This window comes from Falco punctatus, assembly GCF_963210335.1.
Source record: "Falco punctatus genome assembly, contig: scaffold_40, whole genome shotgun sequence".
Classification (NCBI taxonomy): domain Eukaryota; kingdom Metazoa; phylum Chordata; class Aves; order Falconiformes; family Falconidae; genus Falco; species Falco punctatus.
Window position 1 is genome coordinate 148,344 of NW_027660300.1, and position 26,026 is coordinate 174,369.

Consider the following 26,026-nt stretch of genomic DNA (forward strand, 5'->3'; position numbering starts at 1 on the left):
CCTACTTTATAACTTTCGAGTTATAGAGTCTAATTCTGCACGTCACTGAAGCCCGTACAAGAGGTATTGCAGCATTTGTAACTGCTTCTGGTATCTAATGTAGCTCGGATTCCTTCTGCAACATAAAAATGTGGGCATCCAAATCTTTATTGTCAGGAATATGGTTCCGTTGAGGAAGCCCAGGTGGCACCTCAGGTAGCTTTGGTTTCTGTCAACCAGCAACTGAATCCCAGCCCTGCAGTGCGTCACGGTCTGACCCAAGTTCATCCAGCTGGTCCATGAACAGGAAGCCCATCACAGTGGGGGTTCCAATCACCTGGCTACTGCCACACTCCGCTGGCACATATACCAACAATCCTTTGCTAAGCCCCGTGAAGATACCATCAAAGAACCAGTGCATGGTTCTCACAGTGTTCCTGGATCACAGCATACCCAAACTGAAGCACATTTTCAGCAGCACCATGTCCTCCTGGAGGTCAGCCTCCCCTCCCCCACAGGCCTTCAGGGGCCTCAGCAGCACTGCAGCTAGCCAAGCCTTCTTCTGCCAGGGCTGCAGAGCCCAGCACTGCTTTTCTGGCCTTGCAGAGGGCAGGGCTTCCTCTGCCGGTGCGCTTAGATTGCCACCGCCACCCACTCCAGCAGGTCTCTGGTCTCCAGCACAGCACGGGCACACGCTGGCTTGGGGGCGCTTGGTACCAGCTTTGCCCGAGAGAAGCCTGAGCGTGGCCCCAGCGCTATGGCTGAGGTGCTGCAGCCCAAAAGCGCACCGATGGCTTGGGCCTGGGGCACAGGCAGGAGGAGCTGGACTTCCACCTGCTGTCATCGTGCTGGATATGGATGGAGTAAATCATGCTATTGATGAACTAAATCCTGAGGGGTGGTGGGACAGGTCACAGTGGTGCGGCAGGGGAAGGTGTGGGCTTTTCACGAGGGACAGGCCAGGAAGCTGAGGAGGGGATGCCCTCCGTGTGCAGGCACTTGTTGCCCGTGCGGATCTCCTCTACGGGGTGTGCAGCAGGTTGGGTGAGCCCTTGCAGGAGAGTCTCAGCGAGAGGCCGGTTAGTGTGCCATCCTGGTGGGAGACACAGCGCCCGCACTCAGGGTACGGCAGTGGAGAAAGGCTTATCTAAGCAAGCCAAGGAAGTCTGCAAGTCCATGATCCCAGCTCTTACTGGGGACTTCATGACCCTGACACTTTCTGGAAGGGGAGCACAGCAGGATACACACCGTCCAGCTGGTGTCGGGGGTCTCTTGAGACAAATTCTTTGCACAGGTGTCAGGCCAACAAAGGTGACGCTCACCTGAATCTGGTCCTTGCCAAACAGGCAGTGCTGCTGAGGGAGTGAAAACCAGTGTCAGCCCTGGCTGTAGTGCTCATGAAATAGTGGGAGAAGGCTTCAGCCTCTTCAGGGGACTTGTAGTGGTAGTCCCATGGGCAGCAGCACTCAAGGACAGCAGAGCTGTGTACGGCTGGTCATTCAGGAAAGCATTTCCCAAGCAGAACTGTCCATACCGAGAAGCAGGAAATCAAGCAGACATGCCAAGAGAGATCCTTGGCTAAAGAAGGAATTCCTCAAGTATCTCCAGAGAGAAAAGGAAGCATCCTGGAGGTGGATGCAAGGGCTCAAAGAGGAATTTAGAAATAGGGATGTCTTCAGGGAAGCCAAAGCCTGCTTAGTATGGGGTCTTGCAAGACGTTCAAGGGCATCAAGAGGATCTGTCGCTACTTGCAGAACAGTTTAAGAACTAAACAAAGCCCCTGTGTGGCCACTGCTGAGCTTAGTAAGAGCAGGTCTAGATAAAACTGAACATCCTCCAGATCCTCTTTGCCTTAGTCTTCCCCAGCATCGTGTCCCAAAGCTTTGTGCCTGAAGGCAGGGCTCTGGAGGGAACCAGCCAAGTGTGGATGGGGATCAAGTCAGGAGTCATTTGACCAAATTCAATGCTTCCCACTCCAGGGAGGTGGAGGGGCGGCATCCCAGGGAGCAGTGTGAGCAGGCCGATGTCCCAGTGAAGCCATTCTCCATCACCACTGGAAGGTCCTAGAGACTGGAGGAACTTCCTCTTGACTGGAAGCACCCATGAATCTCGTGATACCCAAGAATGACAAATTGAAAGTCCTGCCCCTAAAGTGGACCGAGGCCCTGCGATGACACAGGGCAGGGACTGCCTGGCTGGGCCCTTGGTTTGCATTCGGCAAACTAGGAGCCATCAGGAAAGGTGACCAACAGCCTCCTGGGCTGTATGACCAGGAGCACAGCCACGGCAAGTCATTCCCTCCCTCTGCTTCCCACTTGTTTCACCACATCTAGAGTACTTGTCTAGCTTTGGTGCTCCGCAATAGCAGAGAGACATTGGCACGCTGGAGCCATTTCAGTAAAGAATCACAGAGATGGTCAAGGCTGGAGCACGTGCCCTGGTAGATCAGGCTGAGGGAGCTGGGCTGGTCCACGCTGGAGAATGGAGGGCTTTTGTGGGAGGATGTAAGAGCCTTGTGTTGCCTATGGCAAGGTTTCCAAGTACTCACTGTGGTACAAGGCAGGAGCACAGGAAGCAATGAACTGAAGCAAGAGCACTGTCCTCCTTCTTCACCTGCAGCCTTTAGCTCGGGGAACCACAGGCTGCACAAACCCCCATGGTGAGGGGTGTGCCACCAGTTAGAGTCCCCTTGGGTGACATTTCTGGCACCTGAGCGGGTAACTGTCCAGGTGGATTTTCCAAGGGTAAATCCTGCCTCGCCAACCTGACAGCCTGCAGTTGTGCGTGAGGAGCTCCACAGTGGATGTCATTTCCCTCGGCTTCAGCCAAACTCTGCCCATGGTCTCCCTCAGCATTCCTCTGCCCACGTGAAGCCATGACACTCTGGGTGGGAACAGAAAGAGATGGGTAAAACACCAGCGGGATGGTCAGGCTGAGAGAGCAGTGGGGAAGGGCTCACACCCCACCTGGAGGCCACTGGGACATATTGGGGCAGTGTGGACGTTGCAGAGGACTCTCCGGATTACAGTTTAAGGGCTGTATAGATGACCCCGTGGAGGCAAGTCTCACAGTGTCTGTCGGTGGCACAAAACTGAGAGGACCATCCCTGTGCCCTAGGGATGCCATGGAGGGGAACCCTGGCGGGTGGGGTGGCCGCCCTGTCAGGAGCTGCACAGATGCAGGACGGACCAAGGGCAGAGCCTGCCCCTCCCTCGCATGGACTAACACCCTGCAGCTGCAGGGCCTGGGACCTGCCTGGCTGGGCAGTGTCTGTGCAGAAAAGGCCCTGGTGGTGCTGGGGGACAGAAGGCAAAACACAATCCCACCCCGTGACCTGGCAGCAGAGGCAGCCAGCTGTGCCCTGGAGCGCATGAAGAGGTGCCTTGACAAGACACTGAGGGAGATTATTTTTTCCACGTTATCATCACTCATAACAGCACATGTAGACTGCTGTGTTAATATTTTGGCCCTGACTGGGGAGGGAATGATGGAGGGAGCGGCTGGGTGGCTGCTGGGCTTTTGGCCAGTGACAAGCCACTACAGCAAGGAAGATTTGTATAACTGGGAGGGAGCTGAGGAAGGAAGGGAGGCAGCAGAATATCCCCAGTACTTGGAGGGCCATGGTTTCATATCATTGGCCACCCCATTCAGAATCAAGCTGGGAACTCATCCTGAAATTCAGAACCAACAAGGTCCATAGACAGGCCAGGCTGTGCCTATGGTTGTGCCTGGAGACCCGCACACCTACAGCACAGGTTGTGCTGGGGCTGAATCTCCTGCCTGGCTTCAAGGGGCTCCTGGAGCAATGGACAAAGCTTTGGGTGGAGGCCCCATGTGAGGCTGGTCAGGGCCAGGAAGGCCTAGGGATGCTCTCAGGGCCCTGCCCCCATGGGATCCCACCTGCCAGTGCCCTCAGCAGGCCAGGTTCTCCTTCCCTCCTGTCCTGGGCTGTGCTCTGCTGCTCTCCATCCACACATGCCTTATCATAAGGGACACCACAACTGCACACTACTAGAAGCAAGGTGGCACTGGTCTTTACATTCCTGAGCATCTTGTCCTCTTTGTGGAGTCCCAGGTGCAGATGAGCATCAGAGTGGGTGGCCTGTTTGGTCTGGGGAACTCGCCCACAAAGACCTGGGCTCCTGGCATCCTTGCTTACCTGTGCAGTGATCACCAAGGAGACAGATTCCCCCAGAAGAGCCAGGCTCTGTGATCCACAGGTTTCCTCAGGTCATTTCAAGAAGACATTGTTCATGCCTCACCCTGACTGTATGACCTGTCGCTCTGTCCTGGCTCGGGCTGGCATGGAGTGCATGTTCTTCACAGCAGCCCTTCTGGTGCTGTGCTTTGCGTCTCTTCCTAGGGCAGCGCTGACCACGCACCAGTGTTTTGGCCACCGCTGCAGAGTAATCACCAAGGCTTCTCTTTCTCACACTCTGCCTGCGCTACAAGGAGACTGGGGGGACGCAAGAAGCTGGGACAGCTGACCCCCATGACCACAGGGATATTGCCTATCCCAGGACGTTGTGCTCATCAATAACAGCTCGGGGAAAGGAGGATGAAAAGAGAACGTTTGTGGTCGTGGCATTTGTCCTCCCGTGTCACTGACAGATGTGCTGAAGAGCAGCTCTTATGGGGATGGCTGAACCCCTGCTGCCCATGGCAAGGAGTGAGCGAATTGCTCATGTTGCTCCTTGCACACACAAAGCTTTTGCTTCTCCTATTGAACTCTGTTTTTCCTGACCTGTGAGTTTTCCTCTGATTCTCTCCCCCATCACGCTGGGCATGTAAGGGGTCAGTGAGCAACAGATTCTGGGCATTTGGGTGCCGGCCAGTGTCAAACCACAACTAATTCCTCCCACAGTGCCACCCTGGCTGCTCTCCCCTTTGTTCCACACTCAAGCTCTCACCCAACCTCATTGCCTGTCCAATGGAAGAGCTCCATGTATTTGAGCTGCCCTGACCTCACACAGAGCATCCCCCTCCACTCATCTTTCCCGTAGGTCTCCCCTACAGACCTTGTGTCTCCATCCCCCACCAAAGGCGTGGGAGCTCCCCTGCCCCTCCTCAGCGCTTACGGCACTGATGTCACAGCTCTGTGGTGGCACAGGGGGCTCCTGCTGCCCGCGCCCCAGGTGGTGGGCTCTGGGGCCCATGTGTGCTGCAGCACCTCAGGTGTGGCACCAGGGCCAAGGGCAGGCTTGTCACACGGACACCGGTACCCAGGGATGGGAGCCCTTGTGTGGGAGGGGTTTGCTGCCCAGCAGAGGATGCTGGAGCGGGTGGCAGGGGGCAGCAGAAGGATGAAGGAGCTTCCCACCACGAGAGCAAAGGCTGCAGTCCCCGAGGCCAGAGGGCAACAGCCCTGGGCTGCGCAGCCCTTGCAGGAGAGGGCTTTGCTCTCCCAGGTGACTCTGTAGCACCCTGCAGCCTGTGCCAGAGCTGAAGCTCGTCTCCAAGATGGGCAAGATGCTGCTGCTGGTGCTGAGCAAGTCCCTGGGGGAGGCCAGCCCATGATCCAGCCCTCCTGGGGCTATCCTGCTGGTGGCAGGCCGGCCAGAGAGCAGCTCTGCAGAGAAGGACCTTTGGGTGCCAGAGGACAAGCAGCTGAGCAGGACCATCGATGCACCCTCATGGCAAAGGCCAACGGCCCCCTGGGCTGCATTAGGACAAGCATCGCTGGCCGTTGGGGGGAGGTGACCCTTCCCCTCCTCTCAGCACTGCTGAGGCCACATCTGGAGTGCCGTGTCCAGGGCTGGGCTTCCCAGAGCAAGGGAGCTGATGACCTACTAAAGTCCTGCAAAAGGCCACCAAGGTTCTTGAAGGGATTGGAGCATGTCTCCCAGGAACACAGCGTGAGAGATCTACAACTGTTCAGTCTGGAGAAGAAAAGGCTCTGAGAGTCTTATTAATGTATGCAGCATTCCATGTGAGCCAAGGTTACACTTTTTGAACTGAGGATGATCAACGACTGCAGGTAGTTGCCAAGAGTGGTTATGGAATGTCCACCCCTTGACATAGCCCAAACCTACCAAGCCAAGGCCTTGTACAACCAGCTTGAGCTGGCCGTGCCTCTCCTAGGGGTTTTCACTGGATGATCTCCAGAGGTCCCTTCCAATGTCAACATTCTCTGTCATTCTCTGAGTTTCAAGGACACAAGCAAGACAGAATGAAATGAAGAATGCATACACTTGACCGCAAAGATAGCGGGGTCTATGGAGAGGACCCACGCTGGAGCAGGGCAGAAGTGTGAGGAGGAAGGAGCCGCAGAGGTGTTCTGTGCCATCAACCCTCTTCAACACCTCCCCCCCCCCCCCCCCCCCCCCGCACCTCTCAGGGTGTGCTTGTGTGGGTGAATTGGGACCAATGGAGTAATTTGGCCCTGGGAGAAACTGGGGAAGGGTCTTCAATGTTTTGGTCATTGTTTCTCACAATCAACATCTTGTTTTAATTGGCAATGAATGAAATTGATCTTTGGCAAGACAACACATCTTTGGCTATGAGAGGGATCGGTAAGTAATCTCTCTGCCTTTACCTTGACCCAGGAGCATCGCTGGCTTATTTTCTCCCTTCGTCCTATTGAGTCAGGGGAGCAGATGAACAGCTGGGGGGCTGGCTGGGTGCTGGCCGTGGTTAACCCCACCACAGGACCATATCAGGACTGCTGAGCCCACAATGGAGCTCCCCAGCACAAGAAAACCCTGCCAGACTGGAGCAAGTCCTGCAGAAGCCAGAAGGATGGTTGGGACCTGGATCATGTTATGGACAAGGAGAGGCTGAGAAACTGGCGTTTATTTGAGATAACATCTAGAGTGAAAGACTGGAGAGCTGGACCCAGGCCAGTTGGTGGGATCTCAGTCAGTGGTTTACTTTACTATTTGTCAAAGCAAAGCTGTGAGGATTTGATCTGGTTGGAGATGTCTGACCACGGCCTTGGCTGAGTGGCCAACTGAGGCAAGAGGTATGGGACTTGTGTGTAACCAGTGACGGTAGGAAAGTGGCTCCATTTACATTTAGAATTGCAATGGAGTTGGGTATCACTGAGCCACTAAGGATGACAGAGGTGACCATGCAGCAAATGTTCCTCGTAGGGACTGGGGTGTACAACAAGCAAAGGAAATGACTGGTGCTTAGGACATCTTGGGGCACCTGGGGCAGCTTCCCCTGGATGGATATCCAAGGAACATGGCACTGAGCAGAGCCCTGTGTCCCACCCGATTACTGCCTTGCTTCCTTCACCGTGACCCAAGGATTTACACCAGGACACCCTGCTGTGAGCCCCCACCCTGTTATTTGCCCCAACTTTGCACACTCACACAGCTGAGCTCTACACTGGTGCTTTACTCTCCTGGGAACTTGATAGATATCTCCACTACACAAGCCCCTTAAATTACAGAGATGTGACACAGGAGTCCAGCTGCACCACCCTGGATGCAAAAGTACAAAAGCCTCTGGGTCAGGCAGGCTGGGTTCATTCCTTTGAGGAAGTGGAGTGCATGCAAACATTCTAGAAGAAACGCAATTGTGACATTAAAAGTGCTAAATGCACAGGATGTTCCCGAGATGACCAGGAGACACCTTCTGAAGAGATTGAGGCAGTTCAGTGCTGCTGAGAGAAACCTGACTGCATCAGCTTCTTCAGTGCGTCCTTCAGCTCCTGGTTCCTCATGCTGTAGATGAGGGGGTTCACTGCTGGTAGCACCACCGAGTACAGAACTGTCACCACCAGGTCAAGGGATGGGGAGGAGATGGAGGGGGGCTTCAGGTATTCAAACAAGACAGTACTGACAAAGAGGGAGACCACGGCCAGGTGAGGGAGGCACGTGGAAAAGGCTTTGTGCCGTCCCTGCTCAGAGGGGATCCTCAGCACAGCCCTGAAGATCTGCACGTAGGACAGCACAATGAAAACAAAACAGCCAAATAATAAAGAGGCACCAGCCACAATTAGCCCCACTTCCCTGAGGTAGGTGTGTGAGCAGGAGAGCTTGAGGATCTGTGGGATTTCACAGAAGACCTGTCCCAGGGCATTGCCTTGGCAGAGCGGCAGTGACAGTGTATTGGCCGTGTGCAGCGCAGCACAGAGAAACCCACTGGCCCAGGCAGCTGCTGCCATGTGGACACAAGCTCTGCTGCCCAGCAGGGTCCCGTAGTGCAGGGGCTGGCAGATGGCCACAAAGCGGTCATAGGCCATGACGGTGAGGAGAGAACACTCTGCTGAAAGGAAAAAGACAATCAGGAAGAGCTGAGCAGCACATCCTGAGTAGGAGATGTCCCTGGTGTCCCAGAGGGAGTTGGCCATGGCTTTGGAGAGAGTGGTGGATATGGAGCTCAGGTCGAGGAGGGAGAGGTTGAGGAGGAAGAAGTACATGGGGGTGTGCAGGTGGTGGTCACAGACTATGGTGGTGATGATGAGGCCATTGGCCATGAGGGCAGCCAGGTAGATGCCCAGGGAGAGCCAGAAGTGCAAGAGCTGCAGCTCCCGCGTGTCTGCAAATGCCAGGAGGAGGAACTGGGTGATGGAGCTGCTGTTGGACATCTGCTGCCTCCAACCATAGGGTCCCGTTCATGAAGAAAACATAGTGACAAGTCAGGAAAGATTTCTGTGAGCCAAGTGAAAGCTGTTTCTCCTAGAACCGCTCCCGGTGCCCCATGTCCCCCCCTCTGCCGTTCCTAGGAGAGCTCCCTTCCGAGCCCTGGCTGGAGCTGTGCTGAGTGCTGGCCGAGTGTGCTGTGAGGAGCAGGGGCTGTGCCCGCTGGCTGCCCAGCAGTGAGCCCTGCTCTGCAGCAGGGGCTTCATGGGAACCCTGGGGGCAGGGGCCCGTCCTGGCCTTGCCCTGGCTCAGCCCAAACTGCTCCCAGCGCAGAAGGGCCTGTCAGCATCGGCTCTGCCCGTGCTGTGCCACGGCCATGGCCAGAGTCAGGTCAGGAGGGCTTTGTGCTGTGCTCAGGGAGAGCAGAGTGAGTGCTGAGAGGCAAGGGGACTGTCTGTGCCTGAGGGCAGAGGCAGGCACTCTGCTCTCTCCATCCCTCTCCTTCCCAGCTGCCCGGCAATTGCTCCTTTCTTAGATGGAGAGTGATCACACTGCCATGTTACCCTGACAAGCAGCCAGGCACTGCTGAGAGCAGAGGGATCCACTGCAGAGAACAAAATGCCTCATCCCTTCCCAAAGGCTCAGCACCACACTGCTATCCAAGGACACCCAGGGATCACTGTGTGCCCTGGAAGCAGCATAGAGGTTGGGTGGACACCCCAGAAGGATGTTTAAGGGTTCCAACCATGTGAACTTTTTAAAGGAGACTCAGCTCCTCCCCTAGCCTCACAGACTGCATTGTCCACAGCATCATCGGTAAGGGGAAAGCTGGGACACCTCCATGCTAGAGGACATGTCCGCACAGGAGGACCCACAAGGTCTGCGCCTGAGCCTGCAGCTGAAACCCCTATTGCCAGAGAGCCTGTCTGCAATGCCAATAGCATCTGAGCAAGGCCAGGAGAGAGATAAAGGGACACTCGGGAACTCCTTCCCCTTCCCCAGCCCGGCACACCACCTCCCACACAGTAGCAGTGCAGGACAGTCACCCTCAGGCTCTGCTCAGCGAGAAATGGCAGCGTGGCAGCAGGAGAGATGCACTTCATCCCTTCTGCTGCTCTGCTGGACCAGGAGCTGTTGAAACACATGAAACCAACGGTCTAAAGGCTGTGTTTGTTACCGATAACTCGGAATAGAGAACTTATCGACTCCAGTGTGATGTAGATAAGCAGACACTTCTTTATTGATGGCCGGGTGCGTGAGCGAGTCCTCTCACGATCAACGCACACCAGGTCTCAAAATCAGACACCATATATAGAACTTATTCATACATATTCATTAAGTATTCATGCATAATCATAATATTTCCCATAAACCATTAACATATTCTCCTCCCATATCCGATTCTGCGCAGTAAAGCTTAGAAAGGTCCAGTAATGGGTCTGGGGTACGATTTGGGTAGGTGATATGTGAGTCGGTTGTCGCGATCTCCCCCTGCTGGAATTACCTTTTACTAAAGTTCACGATTTCTTGGCAGGCACCTACAAGCTGTTCCAGTTGACTCTCCCCGGTTTCCATTAATCTTATATTCTGACATTTCAATACACTTCTACATACAGAAGACTAGTCAAATACAAAGAAACCTTTCAAACCCTAAATTTATTACCTAAGTTTTAACAATGATTCTAGCCCATTCTTCTAGCCTTGGTATGGGATGTACAGAAGATCTCATAGCAGCTTTTACTGTGCAGCTATAAGTTTCATTAAAATATGTTTCTTATCCTTCTGTATTTCTATTTTATAAAATAATTTTTATAAAATCAAATAATCGATCAAATAAAGTCAATCAATCTTAACTTATTAGCAAATCGATAACATTTCCCCCCTTTGAAAGTGTTGAAAATCATTATTTCAATACTTTCACATTATTTATATAGCATTTGTTTCAAAATATTTTGGTGGTGGACTATGTCCTAATAGAATAGTTGGTACTTCTCTCATAATCATACAATTGACTGCAATTCTATTGGTAAACTGTTTCTTTAAACATGCATATACTACCATGACAAAAGACAATTTATAACAGAAACAAAGTTTTGATTATGGATTGTATCCAAGAGCTCAAATTCCATCCCAGTTTGTTAAAAAATTTTCCCTAACCAGTCTTCTGACATACCTTCTTGAATTGATTCTGTTTCTTTTTCAATTTTATCTCATAAATCCACATCATGTTCCACATCTTGTGTGACATTTGGAATGTGGATACAACAGTAGTCCAGTTTATCCTTGAGATATCCACATACTCCATGTTCTTTAAGTAGGAGCATATCTAATGCCATTCTCTTTTATAAAGTCATTCTGGAGGTCGCCTATAATTGTATATTCAATTCCTTAAACACCTTTTTGGTAACGTTTGCTAATTTTTCCACTCGACCAGTTAACTGATAGAGCCATGCTCTGTTTCTGTATGAAGCTATAGGATTTAAAAGTGATTCAAGTGCCCAGCCAATTTTCACTCCTGTAGATGGTTCATTCCAAATATCATCATTTGTCTCAGATCTCTTTGTTCATTTCAATTTTAAATTCTCTTGGGATCCTCTAAATGGTGATTTCTTCCAAATTGGACACAATGTTGGCATGCCTAAAGTAATTTGTTTCACCTTACCATCTAATGGTAAATGAGTTGTCCAGGTTCCGTCACTTAACGCCCAAATTAAATGTCCTGGTCTTTGAATAGTAGATTTTCTGCAACTGAAGAGAGTTCCTTTCCTGAGTGTAAAAGTACTGGTTAAATTGAGATCTCGACAGAAACAACCATATTTCAAAGCAGCAGCCAAAGGAGGAATTCTTTGAATTATTAAGTCTGCATTGCTGCAGTCATACACTTTTTCACATTTCCACCATGGTACTATTTCATTTTCCTTTTCTCTCAATAAAGTTGTTTTATCATTAACTAAGGGTAACACTGCAAAAACTTTTCCATCCCAGGTGAAACACCAAGAAGTTCTGGCCATGTACTGAAATTGGGAAAATATGGACATAGACCATATAGAGTCCCATTGTTCTATTAATTGTGTACCTTGGCCAGTTTTGTTACACTTCCATTCCATGATATTTTTGCTTACATTGGTTTTAAGTTGTTCATCATAAGAACACCATCCTAACTGGGGATTTGGACCCCCAGGAAGAAAAAATCAAGCTATGGCACGAGGTCGGGATCCTGTTATAAAATCATAATTCAGTAGTTTTTTACAATCCGTTTCTTTACCTGGCGACTTCCACTGTTTTCTAATAACCTTTACTTGTTCATACCATTGAGTCACTGGCCTTTGTTCACAATAGGTGGTTTCATTTTTATGTTCCAGATTGGTCAAATTCATAGTTAAAATTCCCCATGGAATAGATTCACCTACCGCCCTCGGCATTGGCAAACAAGCACTGATCTGCGTGACGTTTTGTAAATTGGCAAATCCTTTAATCAATCCTACTGTCAAATTTTCCTCAGCCATTTTTTTGGGAATGTCAATCACTTGTTCTGTTTCTACTTGTCTTTTGTTCCTGTCCACCAAGTCAGCCCATGATCCCACCAACACTACCGACCAAAATAAAATCCAATATGAGAAATTAGACATATTTCAGTGTCAAATTTAAAGTCTCTGGATCACGATTGACCATTTTCCATGGAGTAGGTGCTTTCTTCACTCGAGTATAATGTATCCAAGCATCTGATTCTGATATCTTGATAGATGTAAAAGTGGTTAACAGTACTTGAAAAGGTCCTTTCCAACGTTCCTGTAAAGGTTCAGTGCAGGAGCGGGCTGGAAACCAGGACCATGCGTGGCAATCAGCTAGCTGAGAGGAATGTGCTCGAGCTTGTCTAGACAACAATTAACATGATGAGACATGTTTACAGAGCACAGGGGAGTGGGAGACGGATGGCGCCAAGGAAAGATGACACCTTTCTGTTAATTGCTGGTAGTTAACCACCAATCAGGGATTGCCTAGGATGCAATGCTTAGCTTCAAGAGCCAATCTGTTTAAAACGCGCAGCTTCTGAAATGGATATAAACTCGTGCTTCTGTACAATAAATTGACATTTGCTTGCATCAGCTGCGTCCCGTCTCTTCATTCGCCGCAGTTTGGAGGTCCAGGTTTTCATATAGACATCATCTCCCAGTTGGAAATCATGCACTGAATTTTCCAGGGATAAAGGTCTATTCCAAATTACTGCACTCCAAATTGCAGCCAAAGTTTTCCCTCGAGAAAGTACATAGTTATATACGTCCTGCTTTCCTTTCACATGTATGTTTGGATTTGGTTCTGGAGACTCATATGGTTTTCCATATAATAATTCATAAGGACTGACTGAGGTTCCACTCTTTGGCTGTACCCTAATTCGTAATAATGCCAATGAAAGTGCCTGAGGCCACTTTAGACTGGTTTCTTGACCAATTTTACTTATTTGTCGTTTCAATAGTTTGATTCATCCTTTCCACTTTCCCACTACATTGTGGTCTCCAAGACGCATGCAAATCCCAGTTAATACCCAATACTTTGCTAACACTTTGGACTACTTCAACAACAACGTGTGGACCTCTGTCAGAAGAAATTCCAATAGGAACTCCAAATCTCGGAATTATTTCTTGTAATAACCACTTCACAACCTCTTTTTGCTTGTGTGGTGCGACAGGGAAGGGCTTCTGGCCATCCTGTAAAAGTATCAACCCCTACCAGAATGTACCGGTACCCATTTTGTCTGGGTAATTCTAAAAAATCTACTTGCCAATAATCTCCAGGTTCTACACCAGATTTCAGTCTACCCATTTGAACCTTTTTCTTAATCATTGGATTATTTTTCAAACATACCTCACACTTTGCAGTTATCATTTTAGCTATTCCCAACATCTTAACTGATACCACTTGTTTTCGTAAAGATGTTACTAAAGCTTCTGCCCCCCAATGACATTCTTGGTGCTTTGCTTGAATTATCTCTCTCATCAAAAGAGGTGGAATTACTACCTGTCCATTAGGAGTTATCCACCATCCAGCTAAGTTTTTCTTAGCATTTAAAACTGACTTAATTTGTCATCTTCCTCTGAATATCTCGGTTTTTCCCTAAGAAGGGTTACTGTTTTAGAAGGAATTATTGCCATTTGCGATGTTTGTCTCTTTGCTACCTTCTTTGCTGTTTTATCAGCTAAATTATTTCCAACTATTATTTTTGTATTCCAAATTTGATGTGCCTTACAGTGCATGATTGCTACTTGATCTAGTCTCTGAACTGCTCGCAATAATTGTAAAATATCCTTTTGATGTTTAATGTTAGATCCTTGAGAGGACAATAACCCCCTCTCTTTCTACAAGGCTCCATGGACATGCACTACCCCAAAGGCATATTTTGAATCAGTCCAGATATTTACTCTCTTGTCTTTGCTTAATTCTAAGGCTCGAATTAAAGCGATGAGTTCCGCTTTTTGAGCTGATGTAGTACTCGCCAATGCTCCTGCTTCTATAACTGTAGTATCTGTTGTTACCGCATATCCGGCGTATCGGACTCCTTGCTCCATAAAGCTGCTTCCATCAGTATACAATTCCCAGTCTGGTCGCTCCAATGGTACATCCTTCAGATCTTCACGACTGTAGTAAACATACTTGATGGTAGCCAAGCAGTCATGTTCCAGTCGTCCTTCTTCCTGTATGGAACTTAAAAACACTGCAGGATTTACCATGTTAATTGTCTTTAGAATCACATCATCTTGTTCAGTCAGTACTACCTGGTACTTCATCATTCGGCTGGGAGACAGCCAGTGTCCCCTCTTTTGTTCTAAAACAGTTATCACCATGTGTGGGACGTAGACTGCTATTGTTCTTCCCGAAGTTAACTTCCGAGCTTCTTGTATGAGCATCACTGTTGCTGCCACTGCTCGAAGGCAGTTTGGCCACCCTTTACTCACTGTGTCCAGTTGTTTAGAGAAATATACGACTGGTTGTTTCCAGCTTCCTATCCTCTGGGTTAACACGCCCAGTGCAAGGTGTTGTCTTTCATGAACAAACAACTGGAAATCTTTGGTTAAATCTGGCAGTCCCAAGGCAGGTGCAGACATTAAGGCACGTTTTAACTCTACAAAAGCCTTTTGTTGTTGTGGGCCCCATACGAAGGGAGAGTTCTTTTGGGCCTCGTACAGCGGTTTAGGTATTAGCCCATAGTTCATGATCCAAAGGCGACACCACCCAGTCATTCCCAAAAATGCTCTGAGCTCATGAATATTTCTCGGCTCAGGTATACCACAAATAGCTTCTTTGCGATCTTTTCCTAATTGTCGTTGTCCTTTTGAAATCTCAAAGCCCAGATATATCACAGTCTGGCAGGCTATCTGGGCTTTCTTCCTGGATACCTTATACCCATTTAGTCCCAGGAAATTCAAGAGGTCAATAGTCACCTGTATACAAGTAAATCTTTCTTCTGTAGCCATCAGTATGTCATCCACATATTGTAAGAGTAAATGCCCAGGTCTTGATTTATCCTGTTTCCAGATTTCAAGTTCCTTTGCTAACTGATTTCCAAAAATAGTTGGACTGTTTTTAAATCCTTGGGGCAATCTAGTCCATGTCAGCTGCATCTTTTGCCCGGTTTGAGGATTTTCCCATTCAAAAGCAAACAGTTTTCTGCTTTCCTTTTCCAAAGGTATACAATAAAAAAAGCATCTTTAAATCAAGCACTGTAAACCACTGATAATTCTCCCTCAATGCTGTTAACAATGTATAAAGATTTGCTACTACAGTATAAATATCCTTAACTATTTGATTTACTGCTCTCAAGTCTTGTACCAGCCTATATTCCCCCGAAGGTTTTCTGACTGATAAAATAGGAGTATTATACTCAGATTCACATTCTTCCAAAATTTTATACTCCAAAAAATTATCAATCGATTTCTTCAATTCCTGTCTCACTTCTGATTTGATTGGATATTGTTTAATTCTCACTGTTCCTGTGCCTTCATTCAAATCTATTTTAACAGGCTCTGCTAGTTTCGATTTACCAGGAATATTTGTTTCCCATACAGTAGGGATCACTGCTAAATCCACCTCTGGTGGAATTTCTTGTTCCTTTAGCTTTTCTTGTATCATCAGGATTTCTCCCATTTTTGACTCGTGTATTTTCAAGAAAAGTTCTCCTTCATCAAAAACAATTTGTGCATTTAATTTGGACAACAAATCTCTTCCTAACAAGGGTATAGGACATTCTGGTACATAGAGAAATTCATGTGGAATTATCTTATCTCCAAATTTCAAATCTAGGGGTTGTAGGAATGGCCTGTTTTCTTCTTTCACTGTTGCTCCTATTATATTGGCTGGTTTTGTTCCAACGTTTCCTTTACAGGTATTTAATACCGAAAATGTCGCTCCTGTATCCACTAAAAATTTAACTTCTTTATCTCCCAGCTTAGATATAACCAAAGGCTCAGCTGGGTTCCCCTCCGGTCCCCTTCAATCATCTAAAACCATTACCTTGGCAAGCTCTTGATGAGCATTCCTATTTCTAGGACAGTCCCTTCTCCAATGTCCTTTCTCCCTACACAAGGCACATTGATTTACTCCTAAGGGGGTATTAAATTTCCGATTGCCACAGTTTATACAACCACCTCCCCTTCCATTAAATCCTCGTCCTCTTGCTCTGCCCCTTCCTCTATCTGTTGTCCCTGTCATTACTGCCAATAAATCTGTTCTCCTTGATTTTCTTTCTTCTCTTTCCCTGTTGTTATATACCCTCCATGCCACCTCCAGCATTGTATTCAAACTCCTTGAATTCTCTCCCTCCAGTTTCTGGAGTTTTTTCCTTATATCTGATGCCTACTGTCCCATAAAAATCAAAGCCAGTTGTATCTGTGCTGCCTCTGTTTCCACTCTCAAATCAGTAGACTTCCTGGCGGCTTCCTTTAATCTTTCCAAAAATGCTGAGGGAGATTCATTTTTATCTTGTCTTACTTCATATAGCTTAGACCAATTCAGAGATTTGGGCATAGTGTGTCTAATCCCATATAAAACCCATTTTTGATACCGTCTCAGTCTTTCTCTATGTGTCACATTATTTGGATCCCACTGCAGATCCCCAGATGGAAAATTCTGTTCCATTGTTCCACCTGTTATGCCACTCATCACATCCAACTCTGCCTGTGCTTTACCAGCTTTTAATACCATTTGCTTCTCTGTATCATCTAACAAATTATCCAGAATAACTTGTAAATCATTCCAGTCTGGATTCTGCGTTCTGTATAATATCTACCACCCTGCCCACTTTTTCAGGATCTTCTCTATAATTTCCTGCTGCCTGTTTCCAAGTCATCAAATCCGCAGCTGTAAAAGGTACTTTCACATATACCGGTCCATCACTACCAACTCCCTGTCGCAGGGGAGCTATTGTCTGTGTCTGTTGCCGAGTTCTCCGTGAAACAGGAGTATGAATTACAATCTCCGATAATCTCTCTTCCACATCTCCTGCTCCACTGCTATCCGGTTCAATCGCCTGTTCTTGTGCCCTAGATTCTCGACCCCGATTCCTTTCTCTCCTAGGAGGGGATATATCTAACCCTGGTCCATCGTCACTCTCAGTAACAATCCTTTTCTTTAAACAACCTTTCCCAATCTCACAAGTTGAACAACACTTTTTCACTTTCTTATTATCAGCAGTTATAGCCATTACCAAATTACTTCCAACAGTTAACTTGCATTCATCCTGCCAGTCTTTTCTCTGTCTCAAGTAAAAGAACAAATCCACGTATGGCATTTCACTCCATTTCCCTTGCCTTTTACAGTACAACATTAACTGCAGAACAGTGTTATAATTCAGTGTCCCATTCATGGGCCACTTTTCCTGATTGTCCAATGTATACAGAGGCCACCATATATTACAATACTCAATCATCTGGCTCTTTGGCAAATCCTCATATAAATCTCCCCAATGTGCCAAAAAACATCCCAATGGAGAATTTTGCAGGATTTTGTCATTTAACGCAAGATTACCCATGCCTTTACTTTTAAACAACCGAGTTAACTTAGATGCCATAGTGTAATCACTCACAACATATTATACAATTATTCAACTCTGTCACTCCAATCCGTGGATCCACACTCCACACTCGCTTTCCACTGGGCACTGGGTGGTGCTGGATATGTGCCAGTGTAGCACAAAAAGCGTTACCACCAAGATGGTCGGGTAGATGTACCACCAAGATGGTGGGATATTTCCTGATATAACTGACTGAGACACTGGACAACAGTTGGCGGTGAACAACTTATCTGCGGAGACACAGGCAGAATCAACCACCCCTTACAGAGAGACCCACTGGGTTTCACTCTTCTGCTGGGTGGTTTATTCCTTGGTGAGGGGCTGCTGAACTGGGGAAGGCAGTGATAAAGAGATCCACAGGAATGGAAGAGATGGCCAAGGACACCACATATGCCATAAAATTTTTGCAGAAAGATCTTTCAGAAACAGTTCCTATAGCTGTGCAAAACAGAATGGCGCTAGATATGCACCCCAGCAGATAAAAGGAAGCTTCTCTCAGCCAATTTATCTCATGGATTTCCTACCTACCATTTGGGTGGAAGAACAGTCCTCAGGGGAAGTGCTCTGTTTCTACTGGACCCTGTTTTGTCTCTGCTTCTGCGCCTCCGTTTTCCCTTCTTCCCCCTGCTATCCCATCCCAACTGAGCTCTCCAGGGAAGTGAGTCAATGACTCCTAGGTTGGGAGAGGCCCCTGTAAATCCCCTTGTCCAGCTGTCCTGCTATGGGCAGGGAGAACTGGATGGCATCTCTCAAGGGCTCTGCCCACTTTGGCATCATCCACAGAAGGGTCTGAAAGCCACTTTGTCAGCTTGTACTGGGAGACAATAAAGACATTCAACACACTTGGCCCAACTGCTTGCACTGGAAGATGCCACTAGTCAGTGGCCACCAGGAGGACTTGACCACTGCTGACATTTGGTCTTGAGCCCCTGTGGCGTATGATGCACCGACTCTGGGAGCGGATTGAAGGCACGAAGACACTCGAAGACACCTCGAAGACACTTTATTAAAATCAAGCAAGCCTTTTATAGCTTTGCAGGGGGCTGACGTGTCAGTCTGTTACTGGTCTCAGCAATTTTCCACTCTGGGCTCTTTTTTTATTACAGACACAGCAGCTCAGCAACTCCCTTTATCTACAAGGCCACAAGCTCTGCAGACCACTCCCTATCTTCAAGGTTCTCCTCTTGCTCCCATGGCTTCCTTCCAACAAGCATAACTCTGTCTCTCTCCCAAGGTCGGGTTTCGCTCCCTGACGCCGTTGAGCTAGCTCGAGACATAGCCACAAGCCGCCAGCCAACTTCCCACCCACAGTGTCCTCCATTTCTTCACTCCAGAAGTCACCCATCTGCCTATACAGAAAGTGCAGGAGAAAAAGTCAAACCCCTTGCAAAGGTCCAGGTACAAACCATCCCCTTCTTGCCTCAATACGTACGGGTGCAGCAATCCCTTTGATGTCCCACAATTACCTGGAACTGGCTGCAGGAGTATTTCCACCGTCATTTCCCCAGACACTACGGTGAGGATGACCAGCCTGTATTTCTCCCAATTGTCCTTCTTGCTTTTCCTGAACAAAGGCTGGATGTCTGCCTTTTGCCAGGACCCCAGAACCTCCCTGATTGCTCGGACACATTTGAGGGCACCATCCAGAAAGGGTGCCGTGATCAGACAGAGGCACTTGCAATGAGCCTGCCCAAGGCGGGTGAGATGAATCTCCCTGGGACAGTGGCCTTTGTTCCTGCAGTCACACACAGGAACGGCGGTGCCCTGGGAAGTGTCCCCACCTCAGCTGGCCTCATGCACTGCTGGCGTGGTTGAACCCCAGCCTCACGCACACAGGGGGGCTCAGAGGCACGAGCCCGTCCCTGGCACGTGCGTAGGCAGAGCACTGCAGCGGGCACAGTGACTGCCTGGCCTCCTGCTGCCCCTGCCAGAGGCTGGCAGCACCTCAGCCCGGGGGTGTCGCGCCCTGCTCGGCACCTCGCGGAGATGGCCCTCGTCATGAGCAATGGGCACGGGGACCTCGGTTCAAGGAAGCATGTTGCAGTGCTGCATTCAGGTGGTCTCCACAAATCCAGAACATTTGATGGAGGCCAGCACCGTCACAGAGTGCCCGTTGCCTGCCCCTGCCTGCACTCACAGGACTGCCACGCAGCATGGCAGTGACCAAGCTGCCAGAGCACTCAGGCCTTACACCAAGGCAGGGGGTCAGAAGGAGAGTGTGGAAGTGGAAGGAGGACAGCACTGGAGAGCCAAGTGCTGGTGTTCCCTGGCAGTGCTGCCATGCCAGGAACCTTTTCCCCTCCGTCTGTGCATACAGGAACTGTCCCTGCAGCTGCAAAAAGGCCTTGGAAGGAAGAATCCCAAAATAAACATAGTTGTTTAATGGCCCTTTGGCTTTGTTAGATGAAGAGAGAGAGCAGGGCACCTTCAGAAAAGAAAATCACAGAAGGAATTAGAATGGGGACGATACCTTTATCAGAAATGAAATACCATGAGCAATTACAAAAAATTTCAGAAGACAGTCTGGGTCTGTGATGAAGTACATTATAAACACTATTCATCATTTTATTCCTTCAGAAGAAGATACAGTTATGAGTTTGCACATTGCACCCTTGAGCTCCTGGTTCCTCATGCTGTAGATGAGGGGGTTCACTGCTGGAGGCACCACCGAGTACAGGACTGACACCACCAGGTCCAGCGATGGGGAGGAGATGGAGGGGGGCTTCAGGTGGGAAAACGTGGCAGTGCTGACAAAGAGGGAGACCACGGCCAGGTGAGGGAGGCACGTGGAAAAGGCTTTGTGCCGCCCCTGCTCAGAGGGGATCCTCAGCACAGCCCTGAAGATCTGCACGTAGGACAGCACAATGAAAACAAAACATCCACAGGCTAAACAGGAACTAATCACAATTAGCCCCACTTCCCTGAGGTAGGTGTGTGAGCAGGAGAGCTTGAGGATCTGTGGGATTTCACAGAAGACCTGTCCCAGGGCATTGCCTTGGCAGAGCGGCAGTGACAGTGTATTGGCCGTGTGCAGCGCAGCATTGAGAAACCCACTGGCCCAGGCAGCTGCTGCCATGTGGACACAAGCTCTGCTGCCCAGCAGGGTCCCGTAGTGCAGGGGCTGGCAGATGGCCACAAAGCGGTCATAGGCCATGACAGTGAGGAGAAAATACTCTGCTGAAAGGAAAAAGACAAACAGGAAGAGCTGAGCAGCACATCCTGAGTAGGAGATGTCCCTGGTGTCCCAGAGGGAGTTGGCCATGGCTTTGGGGACAATAGTGGAGATGCAGCCCAGGTCGAGGAGGGAGAGGTTGAGGAGGAAGAAGTACATGGGGGTGTGCAGGTGGTGGTCACAGACTACGGTGGTGATGATGAGGCTGTTGGCCATGAGGGCAGCCAGGTAGATGCCGAGGGAGAGCCAGAAGTGCAAGAGCTGCAGCTCCCGCGTGTCTGCCAATGCCAGGAGGAGGAACTGGGTGATGGAGCTGCTGTTGGGCATTTGCTAGCTCTAGGCATATCATACTGTCACAGGAGAAAAAGACAGTGATAATTTAGGGGAGACTTCTGCAAGCAAAATCAAAGCCATTTCCCACAGACCACCCCCCCGTCACACACAGACATCCCTCTCTTTTCTCGGAGACCTTCCTGCAGCTGTGTGGCTGCAGCCCTGCTTGGTGCTGGCCGTGTGGGCGATGAAGAGCAGGGCATCTGCCCACGGGCTCTTGACCAGCCAGCCCCACTCTGCAGCAGTGGGTGGGGGCAGGGACCAGTCCCGGTGTTTAACTTTGTCCTGTGAAACCAGTGCCAACGCAGAAGGGCTGGTCAGCGTCTGCAGCGCCAGTGCTAGGGAACGGGAAGGGTGAAGGCATTTTAAGGGAGTTTTAGTTTTTTTCCACAGCTCCCCTCATCTCTCCTGTTCAGTATTCTCGCATGTCAGAAAAGCAGAGCAATTTTGCTGCCCTCCGGTGGAACAGAGTGAGGTCTGTGAGGCAAGAGGATTGCCTGTGGGTGAGGGCACAGTGAGGGGAGGTGGTCTGTCCATCTGGTTCCCGGTTTCTATGGGCTTGCACCTTCCTGAGATGAATGGTGGCCACACTCCCATGTTGCCCTGAAATACCACAAGGCACTGCTGAGAACAGACTGACCCACCACAGACCAGTAAAGGTTGTAGGCTTTCATCAGAACTCAGCATCCCACCCACAGCAAAGGATACACAGCTCATTTCACCCACCCCAACAGCGTTTTCTCCATCACAGAAACTCTACGCCTCTACGTGGGGCTTTCAGATCACTAATGGGTGCGAGGGGACAGGTTTCCATTCTGGAGGGCAACTCACTGCTTGGAAGGGAACTTCAAGGAGGTAGCCAAGTGCCCTAACAAGAGCATCAGGTTCAGGGAGAACCAGCCCACTGCCCAGCCCCACACAGGGCATTACCCACAGCCGCACAGGTGAGAGGAAAGCTGGGACACCTGTTCCCATGGACACACCTGCAGGAGAGGACCCACAAGGTCAGAGTGTGACTCTGCAGCTGAAACACCCATCCCCAGAGAGCCTGACAGCAAGAGCTAGAGAATAAAACCAACACCAAAAGGCAGAGAAAGAAGTAAAATTTCACTGACGGTCTAGGTAAGAGTGTCCAGGGCGAGCGTGCCAGGCACTGAGGGCAGCGTTGCCCTTGCCCAGCTCTGCTCGCCACCTCCCACACACCAACATTGCCGGGCAGCTGCTCTCAGCCCCTGTGCTCTGCAGAGGGACCGGGGCACGTGGCTGCAGAGCTGCACCGCGGCTCTGCTGGAGCTCTGGCTGCAGAGGGGGTGGCTCACACCTCGGGACCCCCAGTCCTGAGGGCAGAGGCTTTGCTGGGGGGAGAGCAGCCAGGGGGATGCCTCAGAGAAAGGGGTCTGCACTGCACATGGTCAGAGAGAGCTTTCTGATTCTCCTTTCAACAACAATTCTGTCTGAAGTTTCCTATCAGTCCTTGCAATATCCTGGATGTCAGGAGATTTTCCTTGTGGGAGGTATCTCCCTGTGCCAGGTCTTTCCCTGTCAGCGCTCACAGACCACATCTCTGCCTCTGTGCACTGGCCCCGCACAAACGTGCCTCTCTGCAGGGCACTGGCTTGGCGCAGGGTCCTGTCCGCAGGGGGAAAAGGGCAGCTCAGAACGACCCTGATGGCTCCAGCAAAGGTGCTGCTGCTGCTGTTCATAGGCGGAGGAGTGGCTGAGGGCGCTTCAGGAGGCTCCTGGCAGACCTCCTCATCACTCAGAGTTACAGCTGGCAGTCTCAGGGACATCTTCAAACTCCAGATCTCCATTAACATTTCTGCCTTCCCTCTCCTGCCCCCAACAACAGAAAACTGAAAACACAGATTGAGGAGAGCCCTGGAGTTATCATAGCAATCCCTGCGCTGACCTTCGATACGAAAAGTCTCATCCAGACATATTCTGAGGGTAACCTATCCTTGTAAGCAGCGCTCAGCCATGCAGCACACTCTCAACAGCAGAGAGATCCTTCCCTCTCGGGGCTCAGTCCATACGCCCCCAGAGCTGTGGGGAGCCCCCCGGCAGGCTGAGAGCTGCCCCTGGCAGGCGGCAGAGCCCCTGCCCCAGCACACAGCCCCCGCGGCTGCAGGGACCCTGCTGGCAAGGACAGCCCTGGGCACCCCTGCCTGCACAGCCACCTTCACAGCCCTGCAGCCGGCCCTGGCACAAGGCAGCCCACATGCCCTGGCCCTCCCACGCTGCAGCAGGGAAGCCCTGCTCTGCAGCACACTGGCCTCCTCCACAGCAAAAGGCTCCCACACGGTCCCACAGGCTGGGGGGGCCCCAGCTGCTGCAGACCTGGCTAGCAACTGCAGAGGCATTGCCCTGCAGCCACACACTTACCCGCTCAAGGGCTCTGCAGATTTCTCCAGCAGGGAGCTCTCAGCAGCCTCCCACCAAGGTCTGCTTTTGAGCTCTCCCTGCCTCCCTCCTCTGCCCCTCTGGGCTCCCTCCAGCTGTCCCTGGGGCTGCAGGGGAACCTGATGGGCAGCAGGATGAGGCAATCCCTCATGGGCCTTGCCTCACCTGGGGGGACACACTTATTTCCAGCTCTGGCAATTCCCTTACTAGAAAAAGTTTTCTGCATGAGTCACCTTTTGTTAACCCTTCAGTAGCCAGCACTGAAGGAAGACTGCAGCAAAGGATCCAAGTACTCCTAACGGAGCGTGTGTGTACGTGTGTGTCTGGTGGTTCTGCAGGCAGGGGCGGGGAGGATGTCCTCAGTGCTTCAGTAAGCCCTGCAGAGCCCATTTCAGCACTTCATTGCACAGTCCGAGGGCTCAAGACTCAGCTCTCCTTTGCCCAGGCCACGTCTCTGCTCTGAAGCAAAGCCTTTGCACCCACGGGTTCGGGGACACTTGGTACCAGGTTGCCTTATGGCCAGGCAGAGCTGGGCTGGTGCCACAGCTGGGGGGCTTCAGCCCAGATGTGCAGCAGTGCCCTCAGCCAGGGGCCCACACAGAGGCAGCTGGAGCCCGTCCTGTTGCAGACAGAGCTATGACACTGAGGGAGCCAAGTGCCAGGGCAGGTGGCAGAGCTCAGCACAGCTGCTCGGCAAGGACAGCAGCCTCCAACAGGTCCAACATTGAAAATGGAGTTTATGCTTGTGGGGCAATTCCAGGGCACCCAAAGGAGCGTTCCCTCCTTCTGCACAGGCCACAGCCTGCCAGTGTGTGACCTGGGGCCTGCACTCTGCTGCTCTCCTGCCTCACTCCCCCTGGGAGATGAGACTCCACCGTTTCTTTGCTCCTAGAACCAAGGTGGACACGAATGATGCAGGGTTTCAGATCCAGGGGAGCATCACAGCTGCTGGCCCATCTGGCAGCTGTGCTAGAATGCCGATGCAAAGAACCTGCAGACACCTAAAGGAGCATTGTCACTGTGCTGCCCTGTGACTGTCGGCGGGTGGTTACTTGACCACTGGCTTGCAGGATCCCACCAAGCCTCTGTCTTGCTGCTCCCCTCCTTCTTCACTCACCTGGATGTCTATAGGGTTGTTCTCTCACATAATTCTCACTCCTCTCCCGTTGTGTTTGGTCCTTTCTGCCACAGAGTATCACAGAGGTGCCACTAGAATTGCTTATTGGCTCAGGTTTGGGCAGGGGCTGGTCCATTTTGGAGTCAAATGAAAGTGGCTGTTATGGCAATGGAGTCAGCTCTTGGTCTCTCCTCACCTCTGCCAGCCCTACAAACACCTCCAAACCACTCCCAAACCCCTGCCATGTCAACCCACAGGATCTCTAAATTCCCCAAGAAGATGTGAAGTTATTGATCCTAAGGCTTCCTCACGCTGCTTAAATAAGACTTTTCCCCTTCCTCTCCCTGATTTAGGTTATTTCAGAGCAGAGTTACCCTGAACCACACCTGTGTCACCTGGGCCAAGCTCAGACATGTAACAACAAATATAATTTGATTGTGTCCTTGACCATGGACATCCCGTGATGCAGGGACACTTTGAAAATCATTGGTCTGTTTCTCTATTGCCTCAGCACAGCGATGACTTTCAACAGTGCTGGCTAACTGGGGAGGCCCAAGACGGCTGAATGTTAGTCAAGTGGTGCCCACCTACAGGAAGGGTAGGAGGGAGGATCGGGATAACTACAGGCCTGTCAACCTGATCTTAGTGCCAGGGAAGGTTGTGGAGCTGATCATCCTGAGCGCCATCGCACAGGAGCCGCAGGAAAACCAGGAGGTCAGAACCAGCCTGCATGGGTTTATGAAAGGCAGGTCCTGCCTGATGAACCTGATCTCCTGCTGGGACAAGGTGACCTGCCCAGTGGATGAGGGAAAGGCTGTGCATGCTGTCTACCTGGACCTTAGGAAAGCCTTTTGGCTCCACCTCCCACTGCATTCTCCTGGAGAAACTGGCTGCTCATGGCTTCGATGGGTGTTCTCCATGCTGGATTAGAGCTGGCTGGACAGCCAAGCCCCAAGAGGGGTAGTAAATGCAGTGACATCCAGGTGACGATGGCCCATAAGCAGTGGCGTTCCCCAGGGCTCAGTGCTGGGGCCAGTCCTGTTTCAGAACTTCATCAGTGACCCAGACAAGGGGATTGAGTGCACTTTCAGTAAGTTTGCATACAACATCAAGTTGTGTGGCAGTGTTGATCTCCATGAAGGTAGTAAAGCTCTGCGGAGGCATTTGCACAGGTTGGATCATTTGGATGAGTCCAATTGTATGAAGTTCAACCAGGAGAAGTGCCAGTTCTGCACATGGGTCACAACAGCCCCACACAAGGCTACAGGCTTGGGGCAGAGTGGCTGGAAGGCTGCCTGCTGGGGAAGCACCCTGAGGGTGAGGGTTGACAGATGGTTGAGCATGAGCCATCAGTGTGCCCGGGTGGCCAAGAAGGCCAATAGCATCCTGTCTGGTATCAGAAACAGTGTGGCCAGCAGGACCAGGGCAGT

At 50.4% G+C, this 26,026-nt stretch overlaps 2 protein-coding genes and 1 long non-coding RNA gene across 3 annotated transcripts in view; all 3 read right to left on the reverse strand.

Moving 5' to 3' along the window:
* Positions 1-371: 371 nt before the first annotated feature.
* LOC308057213 overlaps positions 372-26,026 on the reverse strand; it is a 183,746-nt gene continuing 158,091 nt past the window's right edge. Inside the window, exon 3 of the long non-coding RNA XR_013925179.1 lies at positions 372-2,181. This is a non-coding gene — a long non-coding RNA (uncharacterized lncRNA). The remainder of the gene's footprint in view (positions 2,182-26,026) is intronic.
* Positions 6,304-9,143, reverse strand: LOC308057209 (olfactory receptor 14C36-like). The gene has a single exon (XM_080411339.1). It carries the CDS (start codon positions 8,513-8,515, stop codon positions 7,580-7,582), a length of 936 nt encoding a protein of 311 aa, XP_080267465.1. The 5' UTR covers positions 8,516-9,143; the 3' UTR covers positions 6,304-7,579.
* Positions 20,135-21,073, reverse strand: LOC308057226 (olfactory receptor 14C36-like; the record flags this gene model as incomplete). Its single annotated transcript, XM_080411346.1, has 1 exon — positions 20,135-21,073. The coding sequence occupies one exon, from the start codon at positions 21,071-21,073 to the stop codon at positions 20,135-20,137; it is 939 nt and encodes a 312-aa protein (XP_080267472.1).